Raw genomic sequence first — 27,173 nt, forward strand, 5'->3', positions numbered from 1 at the left:
CCCTGAAACCTACTTTTCTGGGGACAGTGGGTAGAGGTGAGGGTATCAAAGAACCCCAGGAGTGATAGCAAGAGAAACAGCTAACAATCAAGCTATGCCAAAGATGTCAACTGAAGCCTGCCTAGTCTCATGCTTGGTCTCTCAGCATCTGTGGGTAGCAGGTATGTGAGGGCTTCCTGAAAATTGGGGTGACAAACAAATTCCCTCTTATAGCCCTAAGATGTCAAAGTAAACTCTTCTCTAGAGGCTTATACCCCACCCAATCTCATTCGTTTTTTAGGAATTTAAGCAAGTAAAGGAATTTTAACTTCTAACTCAGTATACATCCCTCTGAACCCCAGAAAAACAGCAAAAAGGAAACAATGACCAGTCTTACCCTGCCTCTCCTGCCAATGCTAAACTCCTGGAAGGTCCAGTGATTAGCACAGTACTGAGGAGGCCGCTGTAAGTGCTCAGTAATTGTGGGCAGAGAGAATGCCACAGCATAATTATACAGGAGGCCATTTGCATCCTTTCCGGTCCCAAAGCTCTCCTCCTGAGAGGAAACTGAATCCTCATGGGGCTGAGTGAGTCTAACCTATCATGGCCCACAGGCTTGTGTTAAAGAGAAAGAAAGGGGGGAGGGGATTAATATCTGTGCAGGGCAGGTGAACAGTCAGGGAAGCAACTCCATAAATAAGTTGCTTCACTTGGATTTCAGAGACAAGAGAGGAAATGTCTTCTGCAAAAAGCAACCAGGAGCAAGAAGAACCCAAATCAGACAGATGAGAAATGAAGCCTGGAAGGTGGCAGACCAGATCTAAAGAACCCAGGCTGCCGGGGCAGGGTCAGCTGTCCTGCCCCAAGATTATTCAACTAGCCTAATGTCCCTCTAACAGAGGATGCATCTCAAGTCAGTCTCCCTCTCTCTCAGCAACATGAACTGAACCTTTCCCTTTTCTAGAACCCAACTCCCATGTCTTGCTCTCAGAGGATGCCCTTCTGAGAAAAACAAAGCCATCAGATGAGAATCAAAATCTGTAAGCTTCCCTCTTCTCCTAATAAAAGCCAGTCTTCCAGTGAAGCACACTATACCTTCTCAATGAGTATACCTTCCTTCCTCTCCTGCAACCTTAACTTCTTCTTCTGGGGCCATTCACACCAGCATCCATACATCTTTCACCAACTTCCTGCTCCCTGTTTCCTTTCACTCTGTTTCCTTTCCTAGTTGGCTTCAAAGCCAATCCCAGTGAAAAGCTGTCTATATAAGTTACACACACACACACACACACACACACACACACACACACACACACACACACACACACACACACACACACACACACACACACACACACACACACACACACACACACACACACACACACACACACACACACACACACACACACACACACACACACACAGAGGCTTCTGGGCCTTTAGACCCCAGCCTGACCTGGGACAGTACCTGGTCACTATTTACAACTCGCTTCCTAAGTAACAACTTTACTCCCTCCTCCTCACTTCCTATGTCTTCCAAATTAATCTGACACTGCTCCATGGCAGTACTGAGGATGGCCTATTCCTGGGCTTTATCTCCTCCCTATCTACTAAAATAGTAACAGGTACACAACTGAGTACTTCCTCTTCATCATGGCCCCTCCTTCACATGCTCCCATATCAAGCTTTGGCTCCATCACCTAACCTGGTCCTCACACTTACTTTTCCCCTTCCCACCAAACACAACCCATCACTGCTCCTAAGTCTAAAACACATTTCAAATCCATCTGTGTCTCTGCCTTGACTCGGGCTACAATCATCTATTGCCTTACTGTACTACAGCTAATCTCTGTTTTTACTCCACCCTATTATCTGCACAGTAGCCAAAGCAACCTTTTAAAAACCTATCAGATCTTACCTTAACCCTCTTAGATAAAATCCAAAGCCTTTAACTTGGCCTGGCAGGAGCACTGTGGTTTGGTGCCTGGCCCATCTACCCTTCCCTCCTTACCACTTTCTACCACGTTGGCCTTTTTTCAGTTGCTTGACCAGCCTATGCACCTCCCACATTCTTGTCTGTGCACTCTCTGTTCCAGCTCCCTGAAATAATCTCCCATCCACCTTCTCCTTCAATCTCCCTCTTCCTGCTTCATTTTGCTGCCTCTAATCACTGCTTAGGTACCAGGTAAACTTGTACTTTCTCAGCAGAGCCCTTCCTGGCCCCCTAACCTAAAGCAGACCCTTTGTTACACTCTACGCTTAGACTCATGGAGGACAGAGCTCTGTCCTCTTAACTTTATGACACTGCCCAAAGCAGGCACAATCCTTGATTGTGGGAGACTACGTATATACAGTAAATATTTGATATGTTGACAAAAGGAAGGTAATTGGGGTGCTATTTTATCTAACATGTAAGGGAAGATTCCCAGAAGGAGCAAAGAGTTGGGCAATATTCAGCGCTCCATGGTTCACTTTCAGTCCTGTGAAACGGTGAGCAAGGAGGAGGGAGGTATGCATTCTATACCTCCCAGAGGCTGCAATGCTGGCTGGCCAGGTTCAATACCAGGCCTCCCAAGGGCTGGAAAGAAGAGCAGCAGCAGTCCCTACCTCATTGCCAGCACCTGGCAGGAAAGTCTTTACTTTGATGGTCTTCCCTGGGGCTGGGAAGGGCGACTCCATAAGACTTCTCATGAAGGGATAGACCAATGCAGCGGAGATCCCACGCCGGCGTTCCACCTCATCTAGGACCTGTGCCCACCACCAAGAGCCCAAAGAAAAAGGGTGTCAGGAGCTGCCTTTCTACATCCTAAGCAGCCTGATATCTCCCCAAGCTGGGCTGAAGACCAGGAGATGGGAGGACGGTCCTGCCAGGATCTTTACACCCTTCCCATTTTCCTTGGCACTCAATGACTATTCTTTCCCCCTTACTGGCCTTGCTTCAGTTCCCTAGAGTGGAGCAGCTAAGCCAAGGAAACACCAGCTGACAGTCAGCTTCCTGGGCCCTCCTGGTTCTCCCAAGGACACAGGCTCTGTCCACAGCCCAGGGTGGGCTTTGAAATAAACAGACACTGTTAACATAGATGCTGGGGGAATGCCAGCCAGCTAGGTAAGGAGCCAGGTTTGGAAATAAGGGGAGAGCTCACTTGTGCTTGCTCTTGAATTCTCTTTCTCTCACCCGCTCTACACAGGTGGTTTTCTCATCTTGGCTGGCTGCAGCCATTCCTATGGGAGCTGTCAGCTGGGAGCTGGGGGAGGAAGCCAGAGTCTCTTACCTTGGAAAACAAGCCGAAGCAGCCAAGGCGGCTAATGACACAGTACACCTCTGGCAACCGAGGCCCTTTCCCGCTTGGCTGGGCCAGGATGAAGAAGAAAGAGACACACACAGAGAATGCATGAATTACATTATTATTATTATTTATTATTATTATTATTATTATTTGGAACTGAGGTCTAAGTACTGTTCTCTAGTAGAAGACTCTAAGCAACCCCTAAACACAACCAGGTCCCCCAAGACAGGGTGCTATTCTTCAGGGACAGGCATTGGGTTTTTTCAGCCCAAGGTGCCAGGCTCCTACCAAGCACCACATAGCCTCTCCTACTAGTAGGACACTGATAGTGGTTGGCAAAGGACAGAGCAGTTTGGCAGAGGCTACAGGGTGATTTGTGGGTTTAGATCCCAAAGGCTGGCATCCTAGAGGACTTAAGTAGATTCTCACTAAGAGCAAGACATGTAGCTTTATGCTCCCAACAGGGGAAATTCTACAAAATGTCCCCTCTCCTCAGCTGCTTTTTCCTCTTCCTTAATTCAACCCCATTCTAGGAAGACAAACTGCACACCCAGAAGGGGAGGCATGATTACCTCTATTTTCTCTATTTAGCAGATGAGGCCACAAAGTTAAAAAAAAAAATAGATGAAGCCATTCCCTAAGGTTATATAAACAGAAGCTGTGCAGTCAGGAGTCATTTTGGCCTTTGTCTTTTCTGTTTTACCTCCAAAGCCTGCTCATTTTCTGACAAGCAGAGAGAGAAAGAGATACAAAGACACAGGATAAAGGTATGTTATCAGGCAAAAAAGAAAGAGGGATTTAAAAGGTAGGTAAAGGGAGCTGGTGCCTGGTGGCTCACGCCTGTAATGCTAGCTACTCAGGAGGCTGAGATCTGAGGACTGCGTTGAGCCAATCTGGGCACGAAAGCCCGTGAGACACTTATCTCCAATAAGCCACTCAGAAAACCAGAAGTAGTGTTGTGGCTCAAGTCATGGTAGAGCGCTCGCCTTGAGCTGAAGAGCTGAGGGACAGTGTGCAGGCCTAGAGTTCAAGCCCCACGACCGACAGGAAAAAAAAAAAAGGTAGGTAAAGGAGATGTGCCTATGGGCTCTTAAGGCCTGCAAGGAGGCTGGGAGAGACTATAGTCCCACAAGGGGCTGGCAGTAGTCTATGACTGCCTCTGGACTCAGGCCTGGAGGGTCTGACAAGGCCCAGTGGGGAGGGAACAGAGCAGCAGGTGCTGGCCCCTCATGCAGACTGCTAAGCAGATGCAGATGGGACTATTTCAGTCTCCAAACCTGCTGGCTGCACGTCACAGATCTAAAGAGAAGGCAGAATCTCTTTTTGTCCATATTAGGCTTGAAACTCACTCTTCTCTCTTTCCCTCTCCCCCGCCTCCCCTAAAGCCCCAAGTGATTAAATCAAATATGTGGGATTTGGGTTAGAATCATTGTGTCCAATCTGCAGGAATGCCGAGCTAGTGCCAGCCCCCTTGGCAGAGACCCAATCCAGGCCCTCTCTGTAAACGCCAGGACAAACATGCTCTTCCCTGGGGGCAGCGGGCCCACTGCAAGGAGCAGCCCTGCTCCATCCATGCGCTGGCAAAAGCAGTCTTTGGAACACTCTTCCTCTGGGGCCCAGGGGACCCAGGCACATGCTGATTTTGGCATGGCTCCCTACCTGGCACCTGGACTGTTTCATGTTTCCTTAGCCCCACTCCCTGGACACTTAATATCCAAACAGTCCTTCTCCCCAGAACATCCTTTGGGGATCCAAGAGTACTAGATTGATGGTAAAGGACTTGATGTCAGTTCTTGCTCTGCCCTTCAAGGGCTGTGTGACCTTGGGTAAGTCATCTACCTTAGAATTTCAATTTCTTGCCAGGTGCCCGGTGGCTCATGCCTGTAATCCTAGCTACTCAGGAGGCTGAGATCTGCGGATCATGGTTCAAAGCCAGCCCAAGCAGGAAACTCCATGAGACTCTTATCTCCAATAAACCACTAGAAAGCTGGAAGTGGTGCTGTGGCTCAAGTGGTAGAGTGCTCACCTTGAGCTGAAGAGCGCAGGGACAGCACCCAGGCCCAGAGTTCAAGCCCTACGACCGACACATGCACACACACACAAAAAAGAATTTCAATTTCTTACACTATAGATCAGGGTTTATAAGACTCCATGATCAATGGTGAAGATTTAAAGAGAAAAACACAAAGCATCTACCTTGGAACATGATAGATCCTGAATAAAAGTTTACTCCCTTAGCTCAAGGAAATTTGAGCCAAAGGGGTGGATATTTATCACATAATTCTCAGGCCTTACCAAATTATCAGTACAAGCAAATGGCATCTTTATGTGTCTCTTCTGTCAAATACTAAATGATTTTAAGGGCCTTATATGGCTCTAAGGCTGGACATTCCCTATCCCCTACTTAGCTTGTCCTATAATTAAAATATTAAAAATTGGCCCCACTAGCTAAAGTTCTTTAAGGATAGGGTATATACTAAACTAACTCTCTCTCTCATGCATGCTAGGTAAACAGCACTTACTGTGTGACAAGGTTTTACTTAGCAGCTCAGGCTAGCCTGGAACTCAATATGTATCCTAGGCTGACATAGAATTCTCCAATCTTCCTGCCTCTGCCTCCTGAGTGCTGATATTACAAGTCTGCATCGCTATACCTCGTTTCAGAACTCATCTTTATGTGCCTTCAGCATACAGTCTGATGCAAGGCAGATATGTAAGTGCTTCTGAACAAAGGAATAAATGAATGGCCTGGAGTTCTTCTTTTAGAGTTTCTTCTATAATTGACCCCTATCTAGGACTTCCCTAACATACCCCTAAATTGGTATATGTGAGGCCTTCTCCCACTAAGCTCCCCACCCCCCCACCCCAAAACCTCAACGCATTGTCCAATGACCTGGGGCTGGGGGGGAAGGGGGAACAGGAGTCAGTCTTTGGACCTTGATTACCTCCTAGCTCTCTCTGACTCTATTTCAATTTGTTTCTCAGGGCTGATGGGAATAGAGAGGGGAAAAGACTTTTTCCTTGTAAAATGGCTTATATTTTTAAAACCTGATGTGCTTTCCTCCAAGTACAAGGCTTCTTTATAAGAATCTCAAGGAAAATCCTGCTCATACTCCAGTCCTTTCAGACCATGGCTAGGGCTCCTCCCTGCATCATACTGGTCATGTATGAAGGTGAGGATGTGATTCAATCTGACACACACACACACACACACACACACACACACACACACACACACACACACACACACACACACACACACACACACACACACACACACACACACACACACACACACACACACACTGGTTTGAGAGGATAATATGACTATCGTCATCAGCAGAGACCACAATGCAAGGAAAACTAGATGAACACACACACACACACACACACACACACACACACACACACACACACACACACACACACACACACACTGGTTTGAGAGGATAATATGACTATCGTCATCAGCAGAGACCACAATGCAAGGAAAACTAGATGAACAAAAAAGTAGAGAAAAGCTAAAACATCGTGGCAATCCAGTAGAAGGTGATCCACTCTCTTCTCTTATTGTGCACATTCTTGGATCCTGGGGCCCAGTCAAGGGAAGGGTTACTCTGAACTCTAGTATCCCAGGAATGCCTCTTCCATGCACGTGTGTGTGTTTGTGTTAGGAGGAGGGGACAGGCTCAGATCTCAGGTGTCCTCTTGAGTTGTGGAAGGACATATGGACACAAACAAATACCCCAGTCCATCTTGCCCCGCAGCCTCTTAGGACTGAATGGCTTTACTTACCAGTAAGCGCCTGCAGTAGCCAAAGCGTCTGCTGCCATCTTCCCCAGTCAGCATGAAAGAAAAGGTCTCACTAGAACCAGGAAGAGGGAGAGGTCTGGCATCAAGGAAGTTAGCAGAGGACCCCAGCAACAGTCCCCAAGAACAGGGACTGTCATCCCAGGGGCAGAATGATGAGTTGGATTACTGTAGGAAAGCAGGTTTGAGCCAGGGCAAACTCACTCAGTCTGCTGATCTTGGGGATATTATGTCCCCTTCCTCCCTCCAACTAGACCAGGCCAGGCCTCACCTGCTATACTCTGACACAGGGAGCCAGTCCTTAGCATCTGGGAAACAAAACTGGGGGATAGCTTTGAGCCTTTCTTCTGCCTCCCGCATTTGTTTGGTGGGTCTGTCGAGCTGCAGGGAAGAAGACAGAGATAACCAAGAGATAATAAGGAACCTCAGGGTAGGGGTGGGAATGGCTGAGAAGCATCTCCTCCCCCAAGAGTCCTAAATGCCATCCCACCAACTTCATCCTTCTCAGAAACCTTGTCCCATCCCTAATTCTTACAGAGGTCCAAGTGTGAGGCTGAAACATCAGTTACTTATTCATTCATTTGCTAAGTGCTGAGTACCTTGCATATGGCATCTGACTGTGTGCTATGTTCTGAGCTACAAGTGCAAATGTGGACAAGGGCCGGATCTGTACATTCTGGTTAGAAGAATGAGAAAACACAACATATCAGAGGATGCCAAAAAGGAAGAAAAAAGATATGCAAGAAAGGACTATACAGAAGGGGCTACATCCAGGCATCTAGAAAGACCCCAGAAACAGATGCCACTGGGCCAGATTGAAAACTGAGAAAAAGTGGGCAGAAGACTCCGAGAAAGGAAATTCCAAGGAAGCAAGGCAAAGTAAAAGGGTATAAGTGTTGTAAGAAAGGAGGCCAAGCTGACTGGCAAGAAACAGAGAAGTGGGAAGAGATAAAGTAGGGGTGGTGGTAGTCACTAACAGAGGACAGACACCAGCTTTTTTTTTTTTTTCCGTCAGTTGTGGGATTTGAACTCTGGGCTTGGGCTCTGTCCCTCAGCTCTTCAGCTCAAGGTGAATGCTCTACTGTTTGAGCCACCGCACCACTTCCAGTCTTCTAGTAGTTTATTGGAGAGATAAGAGTCTCACAATCTCCTGCCTGGGCTGGCTTTGAACCGTGATCCTCAGATCTCAGCCTCCTGAGTAGCTAGGATTACAGGCGTGAGCCAACAGTGCCAGGCATCCAGGTTTCTTTATGGGTAATAAAATGCTCTCAAGTTGATTGTGGTGATGATTGTGTGGTTCTGCAAATACATGAAAGAATTCTGAATTGCAAACTGTATGATGTATAAACTGTAAATTGAATGAGTGAGATGTATCTCAATAAAGTGGCTAAGGAAGAGAAGTGGAGGGCAGGAGGAAAGAAGGGAGAGGAAGGGAGAAGTTGTGGAGGTTTCTCAAAACCTTTCACTCCTGCTGAACAATATGCATTTTATGCTTAACTCTGAGAAGTGCTCTCAGCTTTCATCCTCCTAAATAAGCACTAGGCCCCACAAACACCTGATGAGAAGCTAGAAAGAGAACCTTCTTCCCAAAGGGGCCAGGCAGAGAGGAGGGGGAAGTGAGGCAAGTTTGGGGGAGGGGGTGGTCACCTTGGGAAACTGGTAGGAGACTTCAGGGAGGTAGGTGTTTCGGGATGGCTTCTTCTTAAGGGACACCACCACAAAGTACTCAAAGAGTTCCCGTTCTTGCCACTCAAGCAGCTCCAGCTCCAGGGTCCGGTAACTGGGTGCACGTTTCAGCATGGACTGGATATGGACCAGGCGCTGTGTGTGGGCTGGGGGCAGGTCTCACATGAGGGAGGAGACAAGCAGGCTGGCCCCTCACACACCTTCCATCTCCCCTCCACCGCCATTCCATTCAACAATCTCTCTGAATCATCTTGAAACACATAAACCCATTTGACTCTATTCTAGTTAAGTCTGGGGGAGAAGTAGTTTGCTTATGGTTGTCTATGACCAAACAAAAGTCTCTATCCTAACACAGGGAGCTACTAGGCTGGTTTTCCTGGAGCCTCTGAAAGTTGAGCTAGAGCCAGCAGAACTGCCAATGCCAGGCAAGACATAGCACTAGCACTCATCCTGTTACCCCTGCAGACATGGAACCTCTGAATCATAAGGTATGAACATACACAAAGGTTTCATCCTTGGGCTCCAAATCAGATTCCTTGTATTTGGGCCCTTTGTTCCTGTCTCTAAGTCCAAAGTTCACATGCTAATTTGCTTAGGAACCAGTGGAAGTGGGGAAGAGAGGCAAGCTCCAATATACTGTAATAATCCAGGAAGGTCTAGGCTGGATTTCCCAGTAGCAGAGCACAGAGACTTGTAAACAGCTCCTGATATGAAGATTCCAGAACCTTTCAGTGAATAAAGCGAAGACAGGTGGCCTCTGGTTCTCTAAGGCGCTAGTTTCCTCAGTTTATGGCACAATTCTTAAATATGAAGGAGGTACTTGTAATCTGAACTCCTCTCTGAAACTTTTTTCCCCCCAAGCCTGGGGTTTGTACTCAGCCTGGGTGCTATCCTTGTGCTCATTTTGCTCAAGGCTAGCATTCTATCACTTGAGCCACAGCTTCACTCCCAGCCTAACTGGAGATAAGACTCACGTGGACTTTCTTGCCTGGGCTGGCTAGGAACCTTAATCCGCAGATCTCCTAGCATAGCTGAGATTAGAGGCATGAGCCCCTGGCACCCAGCTTCTCTGAAATTTTTTTTTTTTTTTTTTTTTTTTGTAGGTTGTAGGGCTTGAACTCTGAGCCTGGGCACTGTCCCTGCACTCTTCAGCTCAAGGTTAGTGTTCTACCATTTGAGCCACAGTGCCACTTCCAGCTTTTTCTGTTTATGTGGTGCTAAGGAATCGAACCCAGGGCCTCATGCATGCAAGGCGAGCACTCTAGCACTGGGCCACCTTCCCAGTCCTCTCTGAAACTTTTATCAGCAGATCTAGTACTAATTCCCATGGACAGTAGCTTGACAAAGTATGGGGAGGGTCACTAGCAAAGGATGACCAATGTTTGGATTTACCATGCAATGTGAAATGTTAAATGCTGAGCTGTAAGAACTCAGAACTGAATTCTCAAGAATTACAGACTTCTCTGCAGCTCCCTGCTCTGGTGGCCACTCCATCCAGGCGAGCATGTAACCCTGGGAGCACACATGCAGTAGAAGGGAGGGCTGGTTCCCCCTAGCCAAGGCTGGGAAGGGGTGCCAGGCCTTACCTTTGAACCTGTCATCAGAGTCACTCTCGCTCTCACTGTTCTCATCTGGAAAAGTAACACATGAGTGAATGCTTGCTAAGCTCCTGCCTCACAGCAAATGTTTGCAGTACCTACCTCCCAACTTTTCTCACAAGGGATAGGTCTGGGCTACCCTGGGCATATATCTGTAGGTAGGAGGTAAGGGGGTTGGTACCAGGATCTCTCAGAATCTAGATCTCAGGTACTGATCTACATACAAGTCCTATACCAGATATAATCTAGAGTAGCTGAGAGAGTGTGGGTCAGAGGCTGAGCCAGCAGAGAGGCCTAGAGGCCTGGAACAAAGCACACCCAGCTTCAAGCAGGCCAAGATGTGAAATGGAAAACAGACCTCAACGCTCAGTAAGTCAGGCCTTTCCTTTTGCCAGAAACAGATTCCCACACCAGCCTCCCAACTCAGGGCCTCATAGCCCAAACCCTGAAGTCAACCCATTCCAGGGTTGACTTCTCTCTTTGGCTCTCCCTTCTATGTGGCCATTTCTTGGCAGGGTTCTACCATCCTAGAAAGTAGAAGCACCCCATGATCAGACCATGGAAGACAAAGTGAGGTAAGTGCATGCTCTTCTCCATCCCTAATGCCCAAAGTCCCCCAAAAGCTGAACCAGCTCAAGTGTTAGGCCTACCTCTCAACGACGCTGTCTCAAAGCTGGACATAGACAGCTTTTTTAACCTCTTCTTTCCCCTCTTGGCATTGTAGATGGAGTTAATTCTTTGGACAAGCTGGGCGAGAAAAGCAGGAAGGGTGAGGTAACCCTAACCCCAGCTGCCCCTGTTTCCAAGAGGACATATGAAGAGCCTACTCTTTAAGTGGGGAAGACTTTCTGCACTCTGCAAGCTAGACACAACATGGGTTCTCCTTTCAAATGGAGACTCACCAGCTATGCCAGCTAGTTCTTCTCTCACCTTATCTCCCAGGAGCGGTCTCCTGCCTCAGGACAAGGACACTAAACTTAGATCCCCAGAGGAAGGAACTGTGATCAGCCTCCACAGGATGGGAACTCCTGGGTCCTGAGAGTCATTGAACCTCACACAAAGAGCTTCTCTGATGTAAAAACAGGAACAAGGATTCTAGCCTTTCCCCTCTGGGCCATAACCTGGGGCCTTGACAGGAAGAAGCTAAATTCCCAGTATACCCAAGCATTGTTTGTAAGCTAAAAATACTTTCTGGCTAAATCCTGCTGTTTTGGGCTGGGGCCGTGGGCTTGATGGACAAAGCCCATGTATGTAAATCACTGTAGGAAACTCTTCAATTACCAGAGATACAAAGAAGACCTGTATGTGAATCCTTAGATCCCTGAGAGCCTAGAAATATTTATGTGTGCCCAGACTCCCAAATTCACATACCACATATACTCATGGAGTGTCTTAGCTGACCTGTTCATCCTCCGTGAGCCCCCAAAAGCAGTCAATACATCCTTATTGGTAAGAAAAGGGAAATAACCAGGTAAAAAGGAGGACAGTATGTTACCCAGAACCTATTCAAAGGGAATTAAGAAGGGAGGAAGGGAGGATAGGGAGGGAGGGAGGGAGGGAGGGAGGGAGGGAGGGAGGGAAGGAAGGAAGGAAGGAAGGAAGGAAGGAAGGAAGGAAGGAAGGAAGGAAGGAAAATAGGGAAGAAGGGAGAGACGGAGGGACAGCTGGTTGCCAGGAGACAGCTAGCTGCCTGCCTACCCAACTGCCCTAGCTCCTGAAATCTGTGCGAAGGATACCTTGGGGATGCGACGGGCCCGGCGGCTGGACAGCAGCTCACTTGTGGTGCTGAGGCTGTCCTCATTGAGGCTGGAAGGTGAGGATGGCAAGCTCAGCTGAGCCAGCAGCAGCATGTCATCATGGCTGTGTCTTTTGGGTAATCGTGGCAGCCGGTGGCTCTTCCTCTCTGGCCAGTTCCCACTGCGCATGGACTGGCTGCTGGGTTTCAGGGACAGCTGGAATTGGGGAGAGGATATGAGAGAGGGGCTCACCACAAATGCTGTGGCCAGTAGTTCTCTGATGAGATTTGGAAAAGTAAGCTACAAGCTGCCATCCCCAGCTTTCCCCAGCCTCAAGCTGAATTTCTCTTGACCTGGGCTTCATTTTTAAGACTTTAACTACTAATTAGAAAGGCCTGGGATAGAGTAGATATTTGCTTCCCTAAAAAATGAAGCTTCAGTACTTCTTTCAGAAAAAGAAAGCAACCAGGCACTGGTGGCTCAGGCCTGTAATCCTAGCTACTCAGGAGACTGAGATCTGTGGATCATGGTTTGAAGCCAGCTGAAACAAGAAAGTCTATAAGCCTCTTATCTCCCATTAACCAGGGAGGGGGCTGTGGTCAAGTGGAAGAATGCTAGCCCTGACTGAAAAAGCTAAGGGACAGAGCACAAGCCCTAGATTCAAGTACCAGTACTGGCATGTGCGTGCGTGTGTGCACGCGCACACACACACACACACACACACACACACACACACACACACGCACGCGCGCGCGCGCGCGCGCAGAGGCAGAGGCAGAGGCAGAGGCTAAGAACAGAAAGAGAAGACAAAGAGGAACTCTTCAGGCAGCTCCTGAACTTTGGGTAAGGATTACTGAGCCTGCTTGATGGAGCCAGACTTCCCTACCTCCCCAATAAGCCAGTCTTAGAAGACTTGGACTAGAAAAAACAATAACCTATGTGCTCTATTGTACAATCATAGCAGCTAGGCCATACTCACTTTCTTTTTTTGGGGGGGGTCCGGTCATGGGGCCTGAACTCTGGGTCTGGGCACTGTCCCTCAGCTCTTCAGCTCAAGGCTAGCGCTCTACCACTTGAGCCACAGCGCCACTTCCGGCTTTTTTCTTTTTGCTTATGTGGTGCTGAGGAATCAAACCCAGGGCCTCATGCATGCAAGGCAAGGACTCTACCACTGAGCCACCTTCCTAGCCCCGCCATACTGAATTTCTCCAGGGACAACACAAGGGCTCTGGACTCTGGCCACCAATACTGGGCAAGGCAGGTTTCATCTTCAATTGGATCTTTCTCCACAAGGCCCTGGGCTGCCCCTCTCTTCCTAGCCCTCATCAACTTCCTTGTCCCTCTCTCTCTACAGAATGATGCCTTCCATCTAGATTGATGCCTTTCAATCCACAGTGCCTTAAAATGGATTCCCACACACTTCTGAGAAGGCAGGTGCCCCCTCATCTCCCTCACACGGGGGTCGGATTTCTCTTTCCTCATTCGTCAGCAAACCCTCCTCTCCATAGCTCTCAGTTTCTTCTCCCTACCCAATCAGTTTGGCCAAACAAATTCAATGAAAACTTGTTTAAACACAGTACTTTAGAAAGGACTCCAAAGTCAGAAAAAAATCATTTATATATTCTCTGGTTAATGCTATAAAATATCCAAGTCCCTCCATTTGCAGAATTAAGGGTTACCTGAGTAGGTCAAAAAGGCTTGCTTGCTCCACTACCTTCTTAGCTTTTCCTGCTTCCTAGGTAAGAATAGAATGAACTTATGTCTAAGAGATCCCTCTGACCTCTCACCTTTCCTTTCATTCTAACTTCTTCAGTCCATTCTTCAGAGACTTATTCTTACTCATCTAATAGGAGTGGCTTCAGATTCAGCAGGCTTCCCAAATCTGGTTTGTGACCTATTCCTGGCCAACAAATGTTAATACTGAGACAATTTCTGAAAAGAATTGAATAACTAGGGTCCTGTCTTCTCATTTCCCATGGAGGACAGGAAGAATACTGACAGGGAGGGACTTCAGGGACTCCTGGCTTAAATTTTTTGCAGCTCAGAGCTCAAGCTGTAAGAGAAAGGCAGCAGCACATCCCAATTGCCCACAGAGGATTCAACATGGTGGAAGTTCCTGAGTACAGAACTCTTTCCTGACAACCTCTTTTGACTAATGAAGAAGAAAGCCTCAGTGAGAACTGGGCCCACACACTGAGAGCACAGACCCCCACTGTGGCCCTCCTGCTGGCCCACATCAGGACTGCATTACCTGCATGGGTGGGTTGTTGTACTTCCTGTCTTGAGGACTCCACATCCTATGCAAAGAATCTAAGGAGTTCTCAGACAGTTGCTGGGATTTTCGTCCGGCTCTTCGGTTCTTCAAGTCCACATCCTCATATGGATTCTCCTTGGGCAGCTCTCCTGCAAAGAAGAAAAGTTTGAGAAGGGAAAGAAGGAAAGCTGAAAACACACACACACACAAAACACACACACACACACACACACACACACACACACACACAACACACACACACACACACACACACACACACACACACACACACACACACACACACACACACACACACACACACACACACACACACACACACACACACACACACACACACTTCCTGTGAACCAAGGAGAATGGCTTCAGCCTGGCCCCTTCAGTTCATGAGTCATGCAGCTGCCCATCTGCAGAGGGGAGGCTACAAACAGATCCTGGCTCCGAGTCTAGAAGCTGACACCCTTCCCCCTGCCACCACCCCCAATCCCCATCTCCAGTTCAGTTCAGCTCAGCCTTGTCTGGCCTCTGCTTTATAAATTCAGGGATTGCACAAGAGGAGCTCAGCTACCCCTGCCTGTGCCCAGCCAGAGGATGAAGCCAACCCTAGGAGTCTGTTGCTGGCTCCAGTTCCCCTCGGCTGGTTAAGTTCCCCCAGAGATATGTACTACTAGGCTTTTATGGGTCACACAGCTGTCTCTTTAAACAAATCTCAGTGGGTCTCTGGGACTGAGTTTCAGAGGTAACGCATGGAGAAACTCCAAAGACTTTAGGGGATAGGGCTTTGCCAGATCTCCCTCTCACCTGTTACATAATCAACAAGTCTTATAGAACAGGGATCTTGTCTGAGGCAAGCTCAGAACCAGAACAGTGATAAGCAAATGGTAAGGACTCAGTAATGGCTCATTCAATACATTACCGTAGTGTACCGCTATTTCCTATACTGCTGACCTCAGCCAAAAGACAACTATCACTCCTCCCCTTTGGCACAAACCCTCCTGAAGTGACAAAGGGAAGTGTAAAAGGCTTGGGAGGAATCTGGGCCAGAGTGTAGGGGTGGGAGAGTGCTTGCTTCTAGGGATCCATTTTTAAAATCTCACCAGAAAAAACATCTCAGAAAAGCCCAAAACATAGTCTTTGTCTTTGAAGAGCATAAAACTTGCAGACACGCTTTCTTACAGCTATGCCCTCCAGAAAGCACTAGATTTTTCTAGAGTACAGTAATATCATAAGCCATGTCAGTCCCAGCTTAATCTCAGCAACAAGATCTTTTCTTTTCCTTCTCTAACTCCAATAGCATTGTATGATGGGGCTGGGAAGGTGGCTCAGTGGTAGAGCGCTTGCCTTGCATGCCAGAGGCCCTGGGTTCGATTCCTCAGCACCACATAAGAAAAAAGCCGGAAGTGGCGCTGTGGCTCAGGTGGTAGAGCGCTAGCCTTGAGCTGAAGAGCTGAGGGACAGTGCCCAGGCCCAGAGTTCAGGCCCCATAACTGGACCAAAAAAAAAAATAGACCAGAGACTTAAGTACTACTGACAAGAATAAGACTTCGTCATCTGACAAAATGGTGAATGCTAAGCTCCCTGACTATACTACAGAAGCTTGCATGTACCTTACACCCAGAGCAGCTCAGACCCCATTCTGCAGAGCAGGCAGAAGCACAGCTGGACAGAGAACCAAGGCTGCTAGGACTGCAAATGCTCCTAGACAGGGCACAGGAGCAAAACTAAACTCTCTGTGCAAGAGATTCCTCAGAAAGCTGAGTTTCCCCCAGATTGTGGCAACTATTTATTGCTCTTGAGAAACCAAAATGAATTTAGGAAATGCCTTTACAGAGGTGAGGGAAGTAATCGGAGGATTTCAGTTACTGCTAAATAGACTGCAGTGGGAACAATACAAATCTCTGTAAACTATGAGTCATGGTCAAGAAAAGATTTAGGACTGGATTAAGTGATTCCCAACACCACACAGTCCCCAGCAAAGGAGCAGACCTTTTCCTATAACACAGTCATGCCATTAAAATGAGCTGTCTCCATTCCAGGGCCCTGACTAAGCAGAGCTGGCCTAGCAGTTTTACCTCAAGAAGCCAAATATTAAAGCCAGCATCTTCTGCATGTTTTTCCAGCCCACCCCACTTTGGGAGGAGGTAGGGTAGATTTTCTACTTATTGGTTCCTCCCCAATGTATACACTGCAGGGGTGAGGTGGTAAAGGGGATTAAGAATGGAAGAATACCAGGATACATGCTTTCTGATCCTATAAAACTGGACAACATTATCACTGCCCAGATGGGTCAGGGAGAACATTACATCCTAGCTCATCCAATCCAAACTTCCTTAGCAGTTAGGTGGGCAGCTAGACTCCTCATCATCTCTAACCTATAGGAGAATTTTTGATCAGGATTTCATCAAGCTGTTAATATTTTGGGTTGATGAACTGACCTGCATATTTGTGGAGTGTTTAGTGACAATCCTGGCCACTACCCACTAATTCCTCACTTGTAAAAAAATATCTTCAGACTGCCAAATGCCCCTTGGGGAGGGAGGAAAAGGGGAAGAGAGGAAGGGAGGCAAGAAGAGGGGGAGGAAAGGCATTGGAGGAAAAAAGAAGGGGAAAGAAGGAAAAGGAAGGAAGGAAGGAAGGAGGGAGGGAGGGAGGGAGGGAGGGGCCCCCTGAGAACCACTGCTTTAGACAGGTATTTCAAAACTTCCTAATAGGTTCTGAATGCCATGCCAAGAGTCCTCATGTCTAATCCTCTTGTTTTCCAACCTTCCTTCCTGCTCTCTTCTCTCTCATTTTCTCCCCTTCCTTTTTCCTTCAGAATCAGAACTTTGAATAGTGATATAAAACCTAAAACTCCAAGAAGAAGATGTAAGATAATGAAGTCCAAAGAAGTAATTGGTATACAATGTTAATACACCTCAGTGACAGTAGGGAGAAGTCACGATTCTCCATACTGCTACTGAAAACCAGACTGCAGATGGCTTCAATTCCCACTCGTCTTTCTCAGTCCCAGTGCCAGCCTCTTCATTCTCTGATGTAACCAATCCACTAATCATTTCTTCAGGAAATTCTTTGTTAGGTCCAGCCTAAACCCTGCCTCCTCAGCCTAGTTTAATCTCTTCATAGCCACAGTCCACCTGCTATCCCGTATTTGGCAGACCAGTTCCTCTGGAAGTGTCTCAGACATTTCCTAGTCATCTCTATAGGCAGAAGGGTGGCTAGGGGCTGAAGATGTACAAAAAAACCTCAAGAAGCTCCTGAGAGCTGGGCACCAGTGGCTCACACCTGTAATCCTAGCTACTCAGCAGGCTGAGGTCTGAGGATCATGATTTGAAGCAGCCCAGACACTTAAGTGAGACACTTATTTCCAATAAACTACTAAGAAAAAAAAAGGTGGAAGTAGAGCTGAAGCTCAAGTGATAGAGCACTAGCCCTGAGGAAAAAAAAAAAGCTAACAGATGGCATCCAGGCGCTGAATTCAAGCCCCAAGACCAGCGCGCGCGCGCACACACACACACACACACAGTCTCTGCGTCCTTGAAACACACACACACACACACACACTCTCACTCTCTCTCTCTCTCTCTCTCTCTCTCTCTCTCTCTCTCTCTCTCTGCGTCCTTGAACCACGAAACCAAATTTGTTGCAAGTGAACACCAAATCAAAGAATGGGAAATGGTACTCAGAATGTCCTACACAGAAACCAAGCTACAGGACTGCTGGGGAAGCTAGAGCACAGTGGATGTGAGGATTTAGCAGGCCTGGATAAGAGGCAGGACTAGAACCATCCACACTGAGCTTGGAGAAGGACCTCCTTCAATACTTCTCAGGAGGTCTGGCCCTGAACAGCCCCAGCATAGCAAGCCTAGTCCTACCTCATTATATTCAGCTATAAGTCTCAACCTTTCCTAGCTAGGCTGATAAGGATCAAAGACATCACCAAGAATTTCTGCTTTGCACTATTCGAAAAGGGGCTTGTCAGAACCCTAAATTATCACATTGACTCTCCTGAGAGAATAAGCCCTCCCTAGGCACTGTCCCAAACCCTCCACACAGCTCCTAAGGTAGTTCATCATACATAAACTGCCACACACCCTTCTCCTCATCCCCCACAACCAGAAGAACCAGTTAAAAGAAGTGTAGAGCTGTACAGGCCCAGAGAATTTCCCCGTATACAGTCCAAGTTCCCTGAGCCACACCCATGGCTCAAGCCTAGGGATCTGAAGATTTCCTTTCCCCGTTCCAATTGGCTGTTTGTTCCAGGTCTCCACCTCCTGTCCACTCCCATCCCGCTCATACAGCAGAGAAAGGGCCAGATTAGGAGCCTGATTCCCCATAGAGCAGCTGTTACCCACTCTCCAGGTTTTTGACACCTTTTCTCAGCAGCCTTGGCACCTTTCCCTGAGCTGCACCTCTTAGTTGTTTTGCTTCCTGATGTAACCTTTATCCTTCCCTTACTGGTGCCCAGCCTTGGGGTAAATGAAAGAAGGCAGAGTGAATGGAGCCAAAACTTTTGCACAATATTAGCTGGCCGAATGGCCCTGTCCCCAGCTTGTGTCCCCAATGAAGTTCCTGGAAGCTGTCCCTCAGCCCAGCTAGCTGATGGGAGTGGGAATCTCAGCAGGAATGTAGCCCCAGCTCCTTGGTTGTGCGCCCAGGCACTCCACTAACTCCCTAACAAGCTGTTTCTTTCCTTGGGTGTATTTTTCAGTGTCAGGCTCAGAATGCAAATGATTACAAGGGTTTATAGAATAGCAACATCTTCCAAGGGCAGATGTCAAATTAAAATGCAGCAACAATTAACAACCCTAGGAAGCAGCAAAGCAGCAAGTTTCTTATTAACCCTTCTCTTGCAAATTAGCAGACAAAAACTCAGCCCATCCGGAGTATTACACTCTGCTTCCCTGGACATTATGCCTGGTATGGGCCAGAGGCCAGTGAACTCCCTGAAGCCCTTTGTTGAGTCTATGCTCACAAAGAAGACATACTGGTCTCTAGGCCAACTGACCCTCAATCTCTAACAGACCAGATCTCCAGTCCAAGGGGCTGTACCCAAGCAGGAAATTCAGGTGGTGTCTGCCTCCCTGCAGTCCCGTTATCACATGCCTGATACAAAGCTCCCTTTGTCTCTGTGGACAGGAGGCAGCACTGAGCTGAAGAATCCAGCCAGAACCAGAAACAACTTTAATCCCACGACAAAGAGGCTGGGAAAGACCAAAATCGAGCTCGAGAAGTCTGAGCCATTCATTGGTTAATGAATCAAGACTAAGAATGAAACCCAACCTTCAAAGTTCAGCAACAAGAGATTCCCTGAAGCCTATAGGTGTGTGTATAGGGGGAGGGGGAGAGTATAAATTCTTTTTTTTTGTTTGTTTGGTTATAGGGCTTGAACTCTGGGCACCATGTCTCTACTCTTCAGCTCAAGGCAAGCACTCTACCACTTGAGCCACAGCACCACTTCTGGTTTTCTAGTGGTTTATTGGAGATAAAGGTCTCATGGATTTTCCTGCCCAGACTGGCTTTGAACAGTGATCTTCAGATCTCAGCCTCCTGAGTAGCTAGGATTAAAGGCCTGAGCCACCGGCACCCAGCCAGTTCTTGAACAACTCTCCGAGGAGAGAGAAAAAGATAAACCAACCAGAATCTAACAGAAAGAGAATATTTCCTTCTAGCCTCCCTAGCCAGGTTCTAGAAATTTAGCCTAGGCCACTGTGGGGAATAAAGGGTAAGAAAATAATTGAGAGAGAGGGAAGAAGTAAAAAAAAAAAAAAGTACTCATTACCTGACTTATATAACTGTAACCCCTTGGTACATCACCTTTATAATAAAAAAAAAAAAAGCAAAAAAAAATTTTTTAAAGGTAAGAAAGCATCCAGGATACTGTCCTGTCCTACCTACAGACCCTCCAATCCACCTGTACTCCACTTACAAAACCCAAACACTGCCCCCCCTCCAAAATAAAAAACTCCCTGCCCTCTTGCCTATACCCTCCCCGCCTTTTCATCCTCTTATTCTCTACACAAAGGCTTTGAGGGTCCAGGTGAGCAAGTAAAGAAGATGCCCATCTTTCCCCCCATACAGTCCTTACTTATAATTCTATCTCATCTACCCAAGAAGCAATTAAGCTGGTCCTCTGTTTTCTTGCCTCTTCATATAACATTCCAAAGGGGGAAGGGGGAATCTTTGTAATGAGGGAGTGACAGAGGCCCAAGCAGACTAGTCTCTTCTTCATTCTAACCTGACTTAAGAAGGCCCAGGAAAAAAACCTCTGCTACCTAAGACACTACTTCCAAAATTTCTTTCCCCTCTACTCTGCCTCCAAATATCCCTCCACAGAACCCTGGATCATGAACTCTGGACAGGGTGGAATAGCGGAGCCATCCAGCCCTTCCTGTTATTCAATTCAGTTGCTGCAAGAACATATCCCCATCTGAAATCCTTGGGCAGCAGATATGCTAGGGAACAGAGTGAGTACCACAGTACTGCCTGGGCCTGGTATGTTGGAAGGATATTGAGAAATTGTGTCTCTCTCTGCCAATGACAGTCAGCTTAGTGCTACCAAGGACAGCAATGATATCACTGCACTATGATTCATTATATCAAACTAGAGAAAATTAAGGTATTTTCTTCTGTGACAGGAGGAGGAACATGTGATGAGGATGGAACAAGAGAGCTTCCTCCTCACACCATACAGTGATTTTCTTCCATGAGGAAGCAAGAAAATGTAGGGCAACCTGGATGCTCCTTGGACAGAGGACCTACAGCTAGGGGTGAGGGATGGATGGGATAGTGAGGTTGAGGCTCTTTCTATAACTGCTCATCTAGCTTCTGGGTCTTTGGCTCTGATCCTCACAGCTCTGGAGCTGAGGGTGGGAATAAAGCTGTCATTTTCCCCCAGGACAGGGATAGAGGAAAAGGCCTCCCCTTCCTACACTCTTGAGCTATCATCCCATTTGCGTGGCTCCATTCTGTAGGCTCCATTCCTGGGAATGTAATCTGTCTGTGGGTCTGAATGTGGCTGTTGTCTCCTCAGAAATGCAGCCCAGCAAGCAGTAAGGAGAACACTATGAAGTGATGGCTCAGCTCAGATAAGTAACTACAGGAAACCCCCACTCCCACCCCCTTCATAAGACCTCCATATTCTGAGAATCTGAAAGGTTTTCTCTACTGGGACTACTTCTCTTTAAAGTGTTAACTAAGACTATTTTCTCCAGCTTCAAGGCCTAAGACAGAGACAGGACAGATACTAGCTACTCAGACAAGGAACAAGTGAGCATATGACCCGCCCCTTCATTAACCTATGTGGAGACACAACTTCATTCAGCAGACTCAAATCATTCTGTTGAAGATAAGACTAATAAAGTGAATGCCAAATATAACCAGGCATGGTGGCGCATGCCTATAATCCTACCACTTAGGAGGCTGAGGAAGCAGTTGGCACCCAGCTTGGGCTACATCATAAGATCCTATCTCAAACAACAAAAACAAGAACAACAAAAAAAAGCCACAAATAAACCCTACCCAGACTTGACCATCCATTTGTCATTGCTGATACTTGAAATAAAGCTTTCCCCTTCTTAAAAGACAGCTCTCTAAGGAGTACTGCATTTTTCTCTTCTTTGGAGCCTCAAGAGGAATGAACAGTTCCAGACTGTATTTTCAAGGATGTTTATATAGCAGTCTTGGAAGACAAAGATAGCGTCTCCCTCCTGGGCAGAGGCACTTTTGTTTCTTCCTCAGAAATGATAACATCTCTTTGTAGAACAGATTGGGCAGGTTTATCAACAGCTCCTGAAAAGACTGGGTTCTCCTATACTTTGGCACCCCCCCCCCCCACACAAGGTACACAAGCTTCTGCTTGGGGCTTGTGAGACAGGGGTACCTATGAGAACATGGAACTCATGCTGTTTGCTGTGCCATGATCTAATAAAGTGCTTTGTCTGTGATGTGGAAGTCTGGCTAGTTTGTACTATAGACTGAATGTCTTTATCCCCTCAAAATACCTCTAATGCAACCTAATCCCCACTGTGTTAGCATTGGAAGGCATCTTTAGCAGGTAATTAGGTGAAGAACCCTCACAATCCTTATAAATCCTAGAGAACCCTCTTGCCACTTCAGCCATGAGAGGACACTGGGAGATGACTGGTGTTTTTGAACCAAGAAATAAGTCTCATCAAACACTGAATCAATCAGTCTCTACTCCTTTAATCCCACCAATAACCTAATGAAGATTATTACTATCCCTGTTGCTGTTCATGTCATTACATTTCCATCATCATTTTTTAAAAGAAAAACAGCTATCACAAGTTAAATGATTTGCTTACGGACACATACCTCGGGAAGAGTGCCTAGTAGGCCCTCAAGTTTTCCAAAATCAAAAGAAAAGAAAGATGTAGTTTTGTGGGAGCCCAAAGGCCTTTGAGTTTCAGTTTACTCAAAAGCTAGGCTTTAGTCACTCAGCTGCTCTGTTTGCTGAAGTGTTTCTTCCTCTGATACCTATTTCCCAGAGTTCCCCATGGTAGGAACATGAGAGCCCACAGTACAAGGTTACTGGTTCCTGCAGCCCCTGGAGGTAAACCAGCCTGCCATCCACCACTGCTTACCCACAATATCTTCATAGGCATTCTCTTCTAAAGTGCTTTTGGATCCAAACTTGGGTTGGCTCTCAGTACCATTTTCAGTGGGAGAAGAGGGATACAGGGACTGGAGACTGGATGCGTCCTCAAACTCTAAGGATTTTCTGTGGATAACAAGAGCAAGAGTCATTCCAGCTGAGCCAGACCCCTGCTCTCTTGCTGAGGAGTGGCCATGGGTAATAGGAAAGACCAGAAGCCCTCCTCATAAAACCAGCTGCTGAAAAGGATGGAGACAGATCCATACTTACCATCCAAATGAGAAGACAGAAGGTCTGAAGGGCCCTTGCCTGAGGGCCTACTAATACCAGTATTAACACCAATAGATAACAACTACCACAGCTTTAAAACATACCTCTAGGGGCTGGGAAGATGGCTCAGTGGTAGAGCGCTTGCCTTGCATGCATGAGGCTCTGGGTTCGATTCCTCAGCACCCCATAAGCAAAAATAAAAAAGCCTGAAGTGGCGCTGTGGCTCAAGTGGTAGAGCGCTAGCCTTGAGCTAAAGAGCTGAGGGACAGCGCCAGGACCAGAGTCCAAGCCCCACGACCGGACCCCCCCCCCCCAAAAAAAAAATAAAAATAAACCATATCTCTACATGTGCTATCTTACTGACCTTCAAAATAGTACTAGCAGGTATTGTGCCATTTTACAAATGAGACTAAAGTGACAGAGTCAGGACCTGTCTATTGCCAGAGCCTGAGCTTTCAACAGCAACTTTGGCCTCCAGCCTTAGAAAATGTCTTTTTTTTTTTTTTCCTGGTCCATTGGTCGTGGGGCTTGAACTCTGGGCTTGGGCACTGTCCCTATGCTCTTCAGCTCAAGGCAAGTACTCTACCACAGCACCACTTCCTGTTTTCTAGTGGTTTATTGGAGATAAGAGTCTCATGGACTTTCTTGCCCAAGGTGGCTTTGAACCATGATCCTCAGATCTCAGCCTCCTGTGTAGCTAGAATTAAAGGCATGAGCCACTGGCCCCTGGCTGAAAATGTCCTTCTTGAGATTAGCCTATTATTCCTAGCGAGGACTCTTCTACTGCATTGAGCTGGAATATTGTGTCCAGAACTGTTAGAGGGATGCTTGTGCAGGGTGGTCTGTGGAACAGGAAAGGCTGAACTCTCAAAACAAGTTAGCTGCCAGGTGCTGGTGGCTCACACCTGTAATCCTAGCTACTCAGGAGGCTGAGATCTGAGGAAAGTCCATGAGACTCTTATTTTGAATTAACCACTAGAAAACTGGAAGTGGCGCTGTGGCTCAAGCAGTAGAGCACTTACCTTGAGCTGAAGAGCGCAGGGAAAGCACCCAAGCCCAGAGTTCAAGCCCCACGACCGACCAAAAAACCAAAAAAACCAAGTTAGCCCTCTCCTAAGGTAGAGAGAGAAAGACAGTGTCCAGTAGCCTCTTTTTACTACTCCTTTCCACCCCCAGATAACCTCTCTATTGTGGAACCAACCACAATTTCCTGGCTGCTAAGTGTCCTGGGCCCACTAGCCTCCTGTCATCTGAGAAAGCAGCTCAGTTGTGTCTTCTTCCTCTCCAAGTCTCACCCCAGCTGGTTCCTGGGAAATGGTAGCACTGTCTGAATCCCTCCTCTCACACATAAGAACCTCCCTCTTGCAATGATGTCCTTTATCTTACTTCCTAAATGCTCCTTCAGACAGCAATGGGATGGAAGACAAGGACAAAACACATCCTGAAGACCTCAATGTGCTCTTGGCTTGCCCAGCCCCTCTGTGGCATATATACTGGCAGTCTCCTCCTTTGCTTTATGAGAATTTCCAAGTGCCTCTCTGCCAATTATTTTCTAGGTGGATTCTCCTTTTCACCCAGCTTTTTAAATGCTACAGGCCCTGCAGAGTTCTGTCTTTGGGTCTCTTTTTCTCACCTGTACTTTCTAGGAGCCAAAGATCCATGGACCAGCACCATTTACACCTGTTGATTCTCAAATCTCTATGACCAGCTACTCCACTTATTTAATATCCTAAGGCTGAGTGTGGTGGTTTCCAGAGGCTGATATGAGACCACAGCTTCATTGGTCAACATCTACTAGCCCTCAAGGCAACAAAGGAGACATAAATTATGTTCCGGTTCCCTCAGAAAATCCCTCAGTAAGGTGTGGTTTTGGGGATCAACATATTGCTTCTCATCAAGGCCAATATAGTTAATTTCTTCCCTGGATTTTAAAGAAATATATTTCTTTTTCTTTGGTTGAATACTAGTATATGGCTTTCATTTTAAGTATATGAGAAGCATACTGGCATAATAGATACAAACTTACTCTCTAATACTTTTTTTGGTCGGTCGTGGGACTTGAACTCTGGGCCTGGGTGCTGCCCCTCAGCTCTTCAGTTCAAGGCAAGTGTTCTACCACTTGAGCCACAGCACCACTTCCAGTTTTCTGGTAATTAATTGGAGATAACAGTCTCATAGACTTTCCTGCCCAGGCTGGCTTTGAACCATGATCCTCAGATCGCAGCCTGAGTAGCAAGGATTACAGGCATGAGCCGCCAGTACCCAGCCTACCTAATAACCTTTAAGGGAACCTGTTCCAGGTAGAAAGGCAAACAACAACTTTCTGAATTTTCCCTTTTTAGCCAAGAGCATAAAGTTTGCTAAATTCTTGTGACTCTGTCATATTTGGCATGTGTGTATACATTACACACAAATGTAATGTATGAGCAGGCATGTGTATATAGATTACAAATGTAATATATGGGTAGCTGTGTAAAACTTTCAGGTTGAAACCAGGTGCTGGAGGCTGAAATCTGAGGATCATGGTTCAAAGCCAGCCTGGGCAGGAAAGTGTATGAGACTCATCTCCAATTAACCACCAGAAAACAGGAAGTGGCACTGTGGCTCAAAATGGTAGAGAGCTAGCTTTGAGCAAAAGTGCTCAGGGACAGCATCCAGGCCACAAGTTTCAGTCCCACGACTGACAAAACAAACCAACAAAAACACTTTCAGGTTGATAAACCCCTGCCACTCCCTCTTGTAAGCAAGCTAACCTGCATTTTGCGGTTCTAAATTCAGCTCAGCAAGTCTCTCCATGACAATGTCTCCTTGCTGTTTAGTCCAACAGAGATGCCTCTCTGGGTCTCTGTAGTGATCTGCACTCACATAGGCCATGACACTTAACACTTCAGGCTGGCTCGTTATCTGTGACTCATCTGAAGGCCTTGAATGGAGGAACCCTGTCCTATTTGCCTCGGTGTCCCTTTGACCAGCATAAGGCTTGGTGGACAACAGGCTCTGGACAGATGTCTATAAAAATGGATGAATAAGCCTAGTAAAGAAAGAGCCAGTGAACATTCTGCAGTGGGCCACAGCACAGGATTTCCCTTAGCCATGAGCTGCCTGATTTAAGAGTCTGAACATTTAGGACTGTTATCTGCACATGGCAGGGATTCACATGTGAAATGGGATGTGCTGAATAAAGCCTAAAATACAGGGACATACTGAAGACTCCCCCAAGTGAAACAAAGCTTGAGTGTCTATCTGACTTGGGGCTACATGAGAAAAGCAGTAAGGGGTAGGGCAATAAAGGCTTTATAGGAAGCTGGCTACTGAATTCAGCAAAGAAGTGCCTGGCAACTCTTTTTTTTGGTTGGGCATGGGGCCTGAACTCTGAGCCTGGGTGCTGTCTCTCAGCTGTACCACTTGAGCCACAGCACCACTTCCAGCTTTTTCTGCTTATGTGGTACTGAGGAATCGAACCCAGGGCCTCATGCATGCAAGGCAAGCATTCTACCACTGAGCTACCTTCCCAGCCCCGAGTGCCTGGCAACTCTTACCAGCTACAAAAACTCCAGCTTCCGAGCCACTCTGAGCAGGTGGCCCTGTAGTCCCGAGTTAGGAAGGAAAACTGACCAAGGACACAGTGGGAACCTCAGGAGAGGCAATTCTTGGACTCAGCCAAGTAGCAGGTGAAATGCTTTTCTACTCCCTTTTTTCATCCATCTCTCAGGATCTAAGAATCCCCTCCTGTAACAGGCCCAAGGTTTCCCCAGAAAAGGAAAAATCACCTTATATTCACCAACATTGCCGTAATTAATGACAGAACACAATATTTGGATAACAGTACACTCGCAGAAATAAATTTCTAGTGCTAGCACTTTATGTAGTAATGAGGCTAAACTCTTACTAGTCCTCAAGGGACTGCCTACTCAACCTAAA

At 47.0% G+C, this 27,173-nt stretch overlaps 1 protein-coding gene across 7 annotated transcripts in view; it reads right to left on the reverse strand.

Moving 5' to 3' along the window:
- Dennd2b (DENN domain containing 2B) overlaps window positions 1-27,173 on the reverse strand; it is a 160,717-nt gene that overhangs the window by 9,836 nt on the left and 123,708 nt on the right. For all 7 annotated transcript variants that reach the window (XM_070035264.1, XM_070035265.1, XM_070035263.1 and 4 more), the window contains 10 exons: window positions 22,972-23,108; window positions 14,351-14,502; window positions 12,100-12,315; window positions 11,014-11,110; window positions 10,352-10,396; window positions 8,727-8,911; window positions 7,351-7,460; window positions 7,065-7,134; window positions 3,255-3,332; window positions 2,590-2,730 (listed from right to left, as the gene is read on the reverse strand). In XM_070035264.1, coding sequence (XP_069891365.1) covers window positions 2,590-2,730; window positions 3,255-3,332; window positions 7,065-7,134; window positions 7,351-7,460; window positions 8,727-8,911; window positions 10,352-10,396; window positions 11,014-11,110; window positions 12,100-12,315; window positions 14,351-14,502; window positions 22,972-23,108 — 1,231 coding nt within the window. The remainder of the gene's footprint in view (window positions 1-2,589; window positions 2,731-3,254; window positions 3,333-7,064; window positions 7,135-7,350; window positions 7,461-8,726; window positions 8,912-10,351; window positions 10,397-11,013; window positions 11,111-12,099; window positions 12,316-14,350; window positions 14,503-22,971; window positions 23,109-27,173) is intronic.

Source organism: Dipodomys merriami, unplaced genomic scaffold (assembly GCF_024711535.1).
Source record: "Dipodomys merriami isolate MVZ:Mamm:240054 unplaced genomic scaffold, mDipMer1.0.p SCAF_25, whole genome shotgun sequence".
Lineage (NCBI taxonomy): Eukaryota > Metazoa > Chordata > Mammalia > Rodentia > Heteromyidae > Dipodomys > Dipodomys merriami.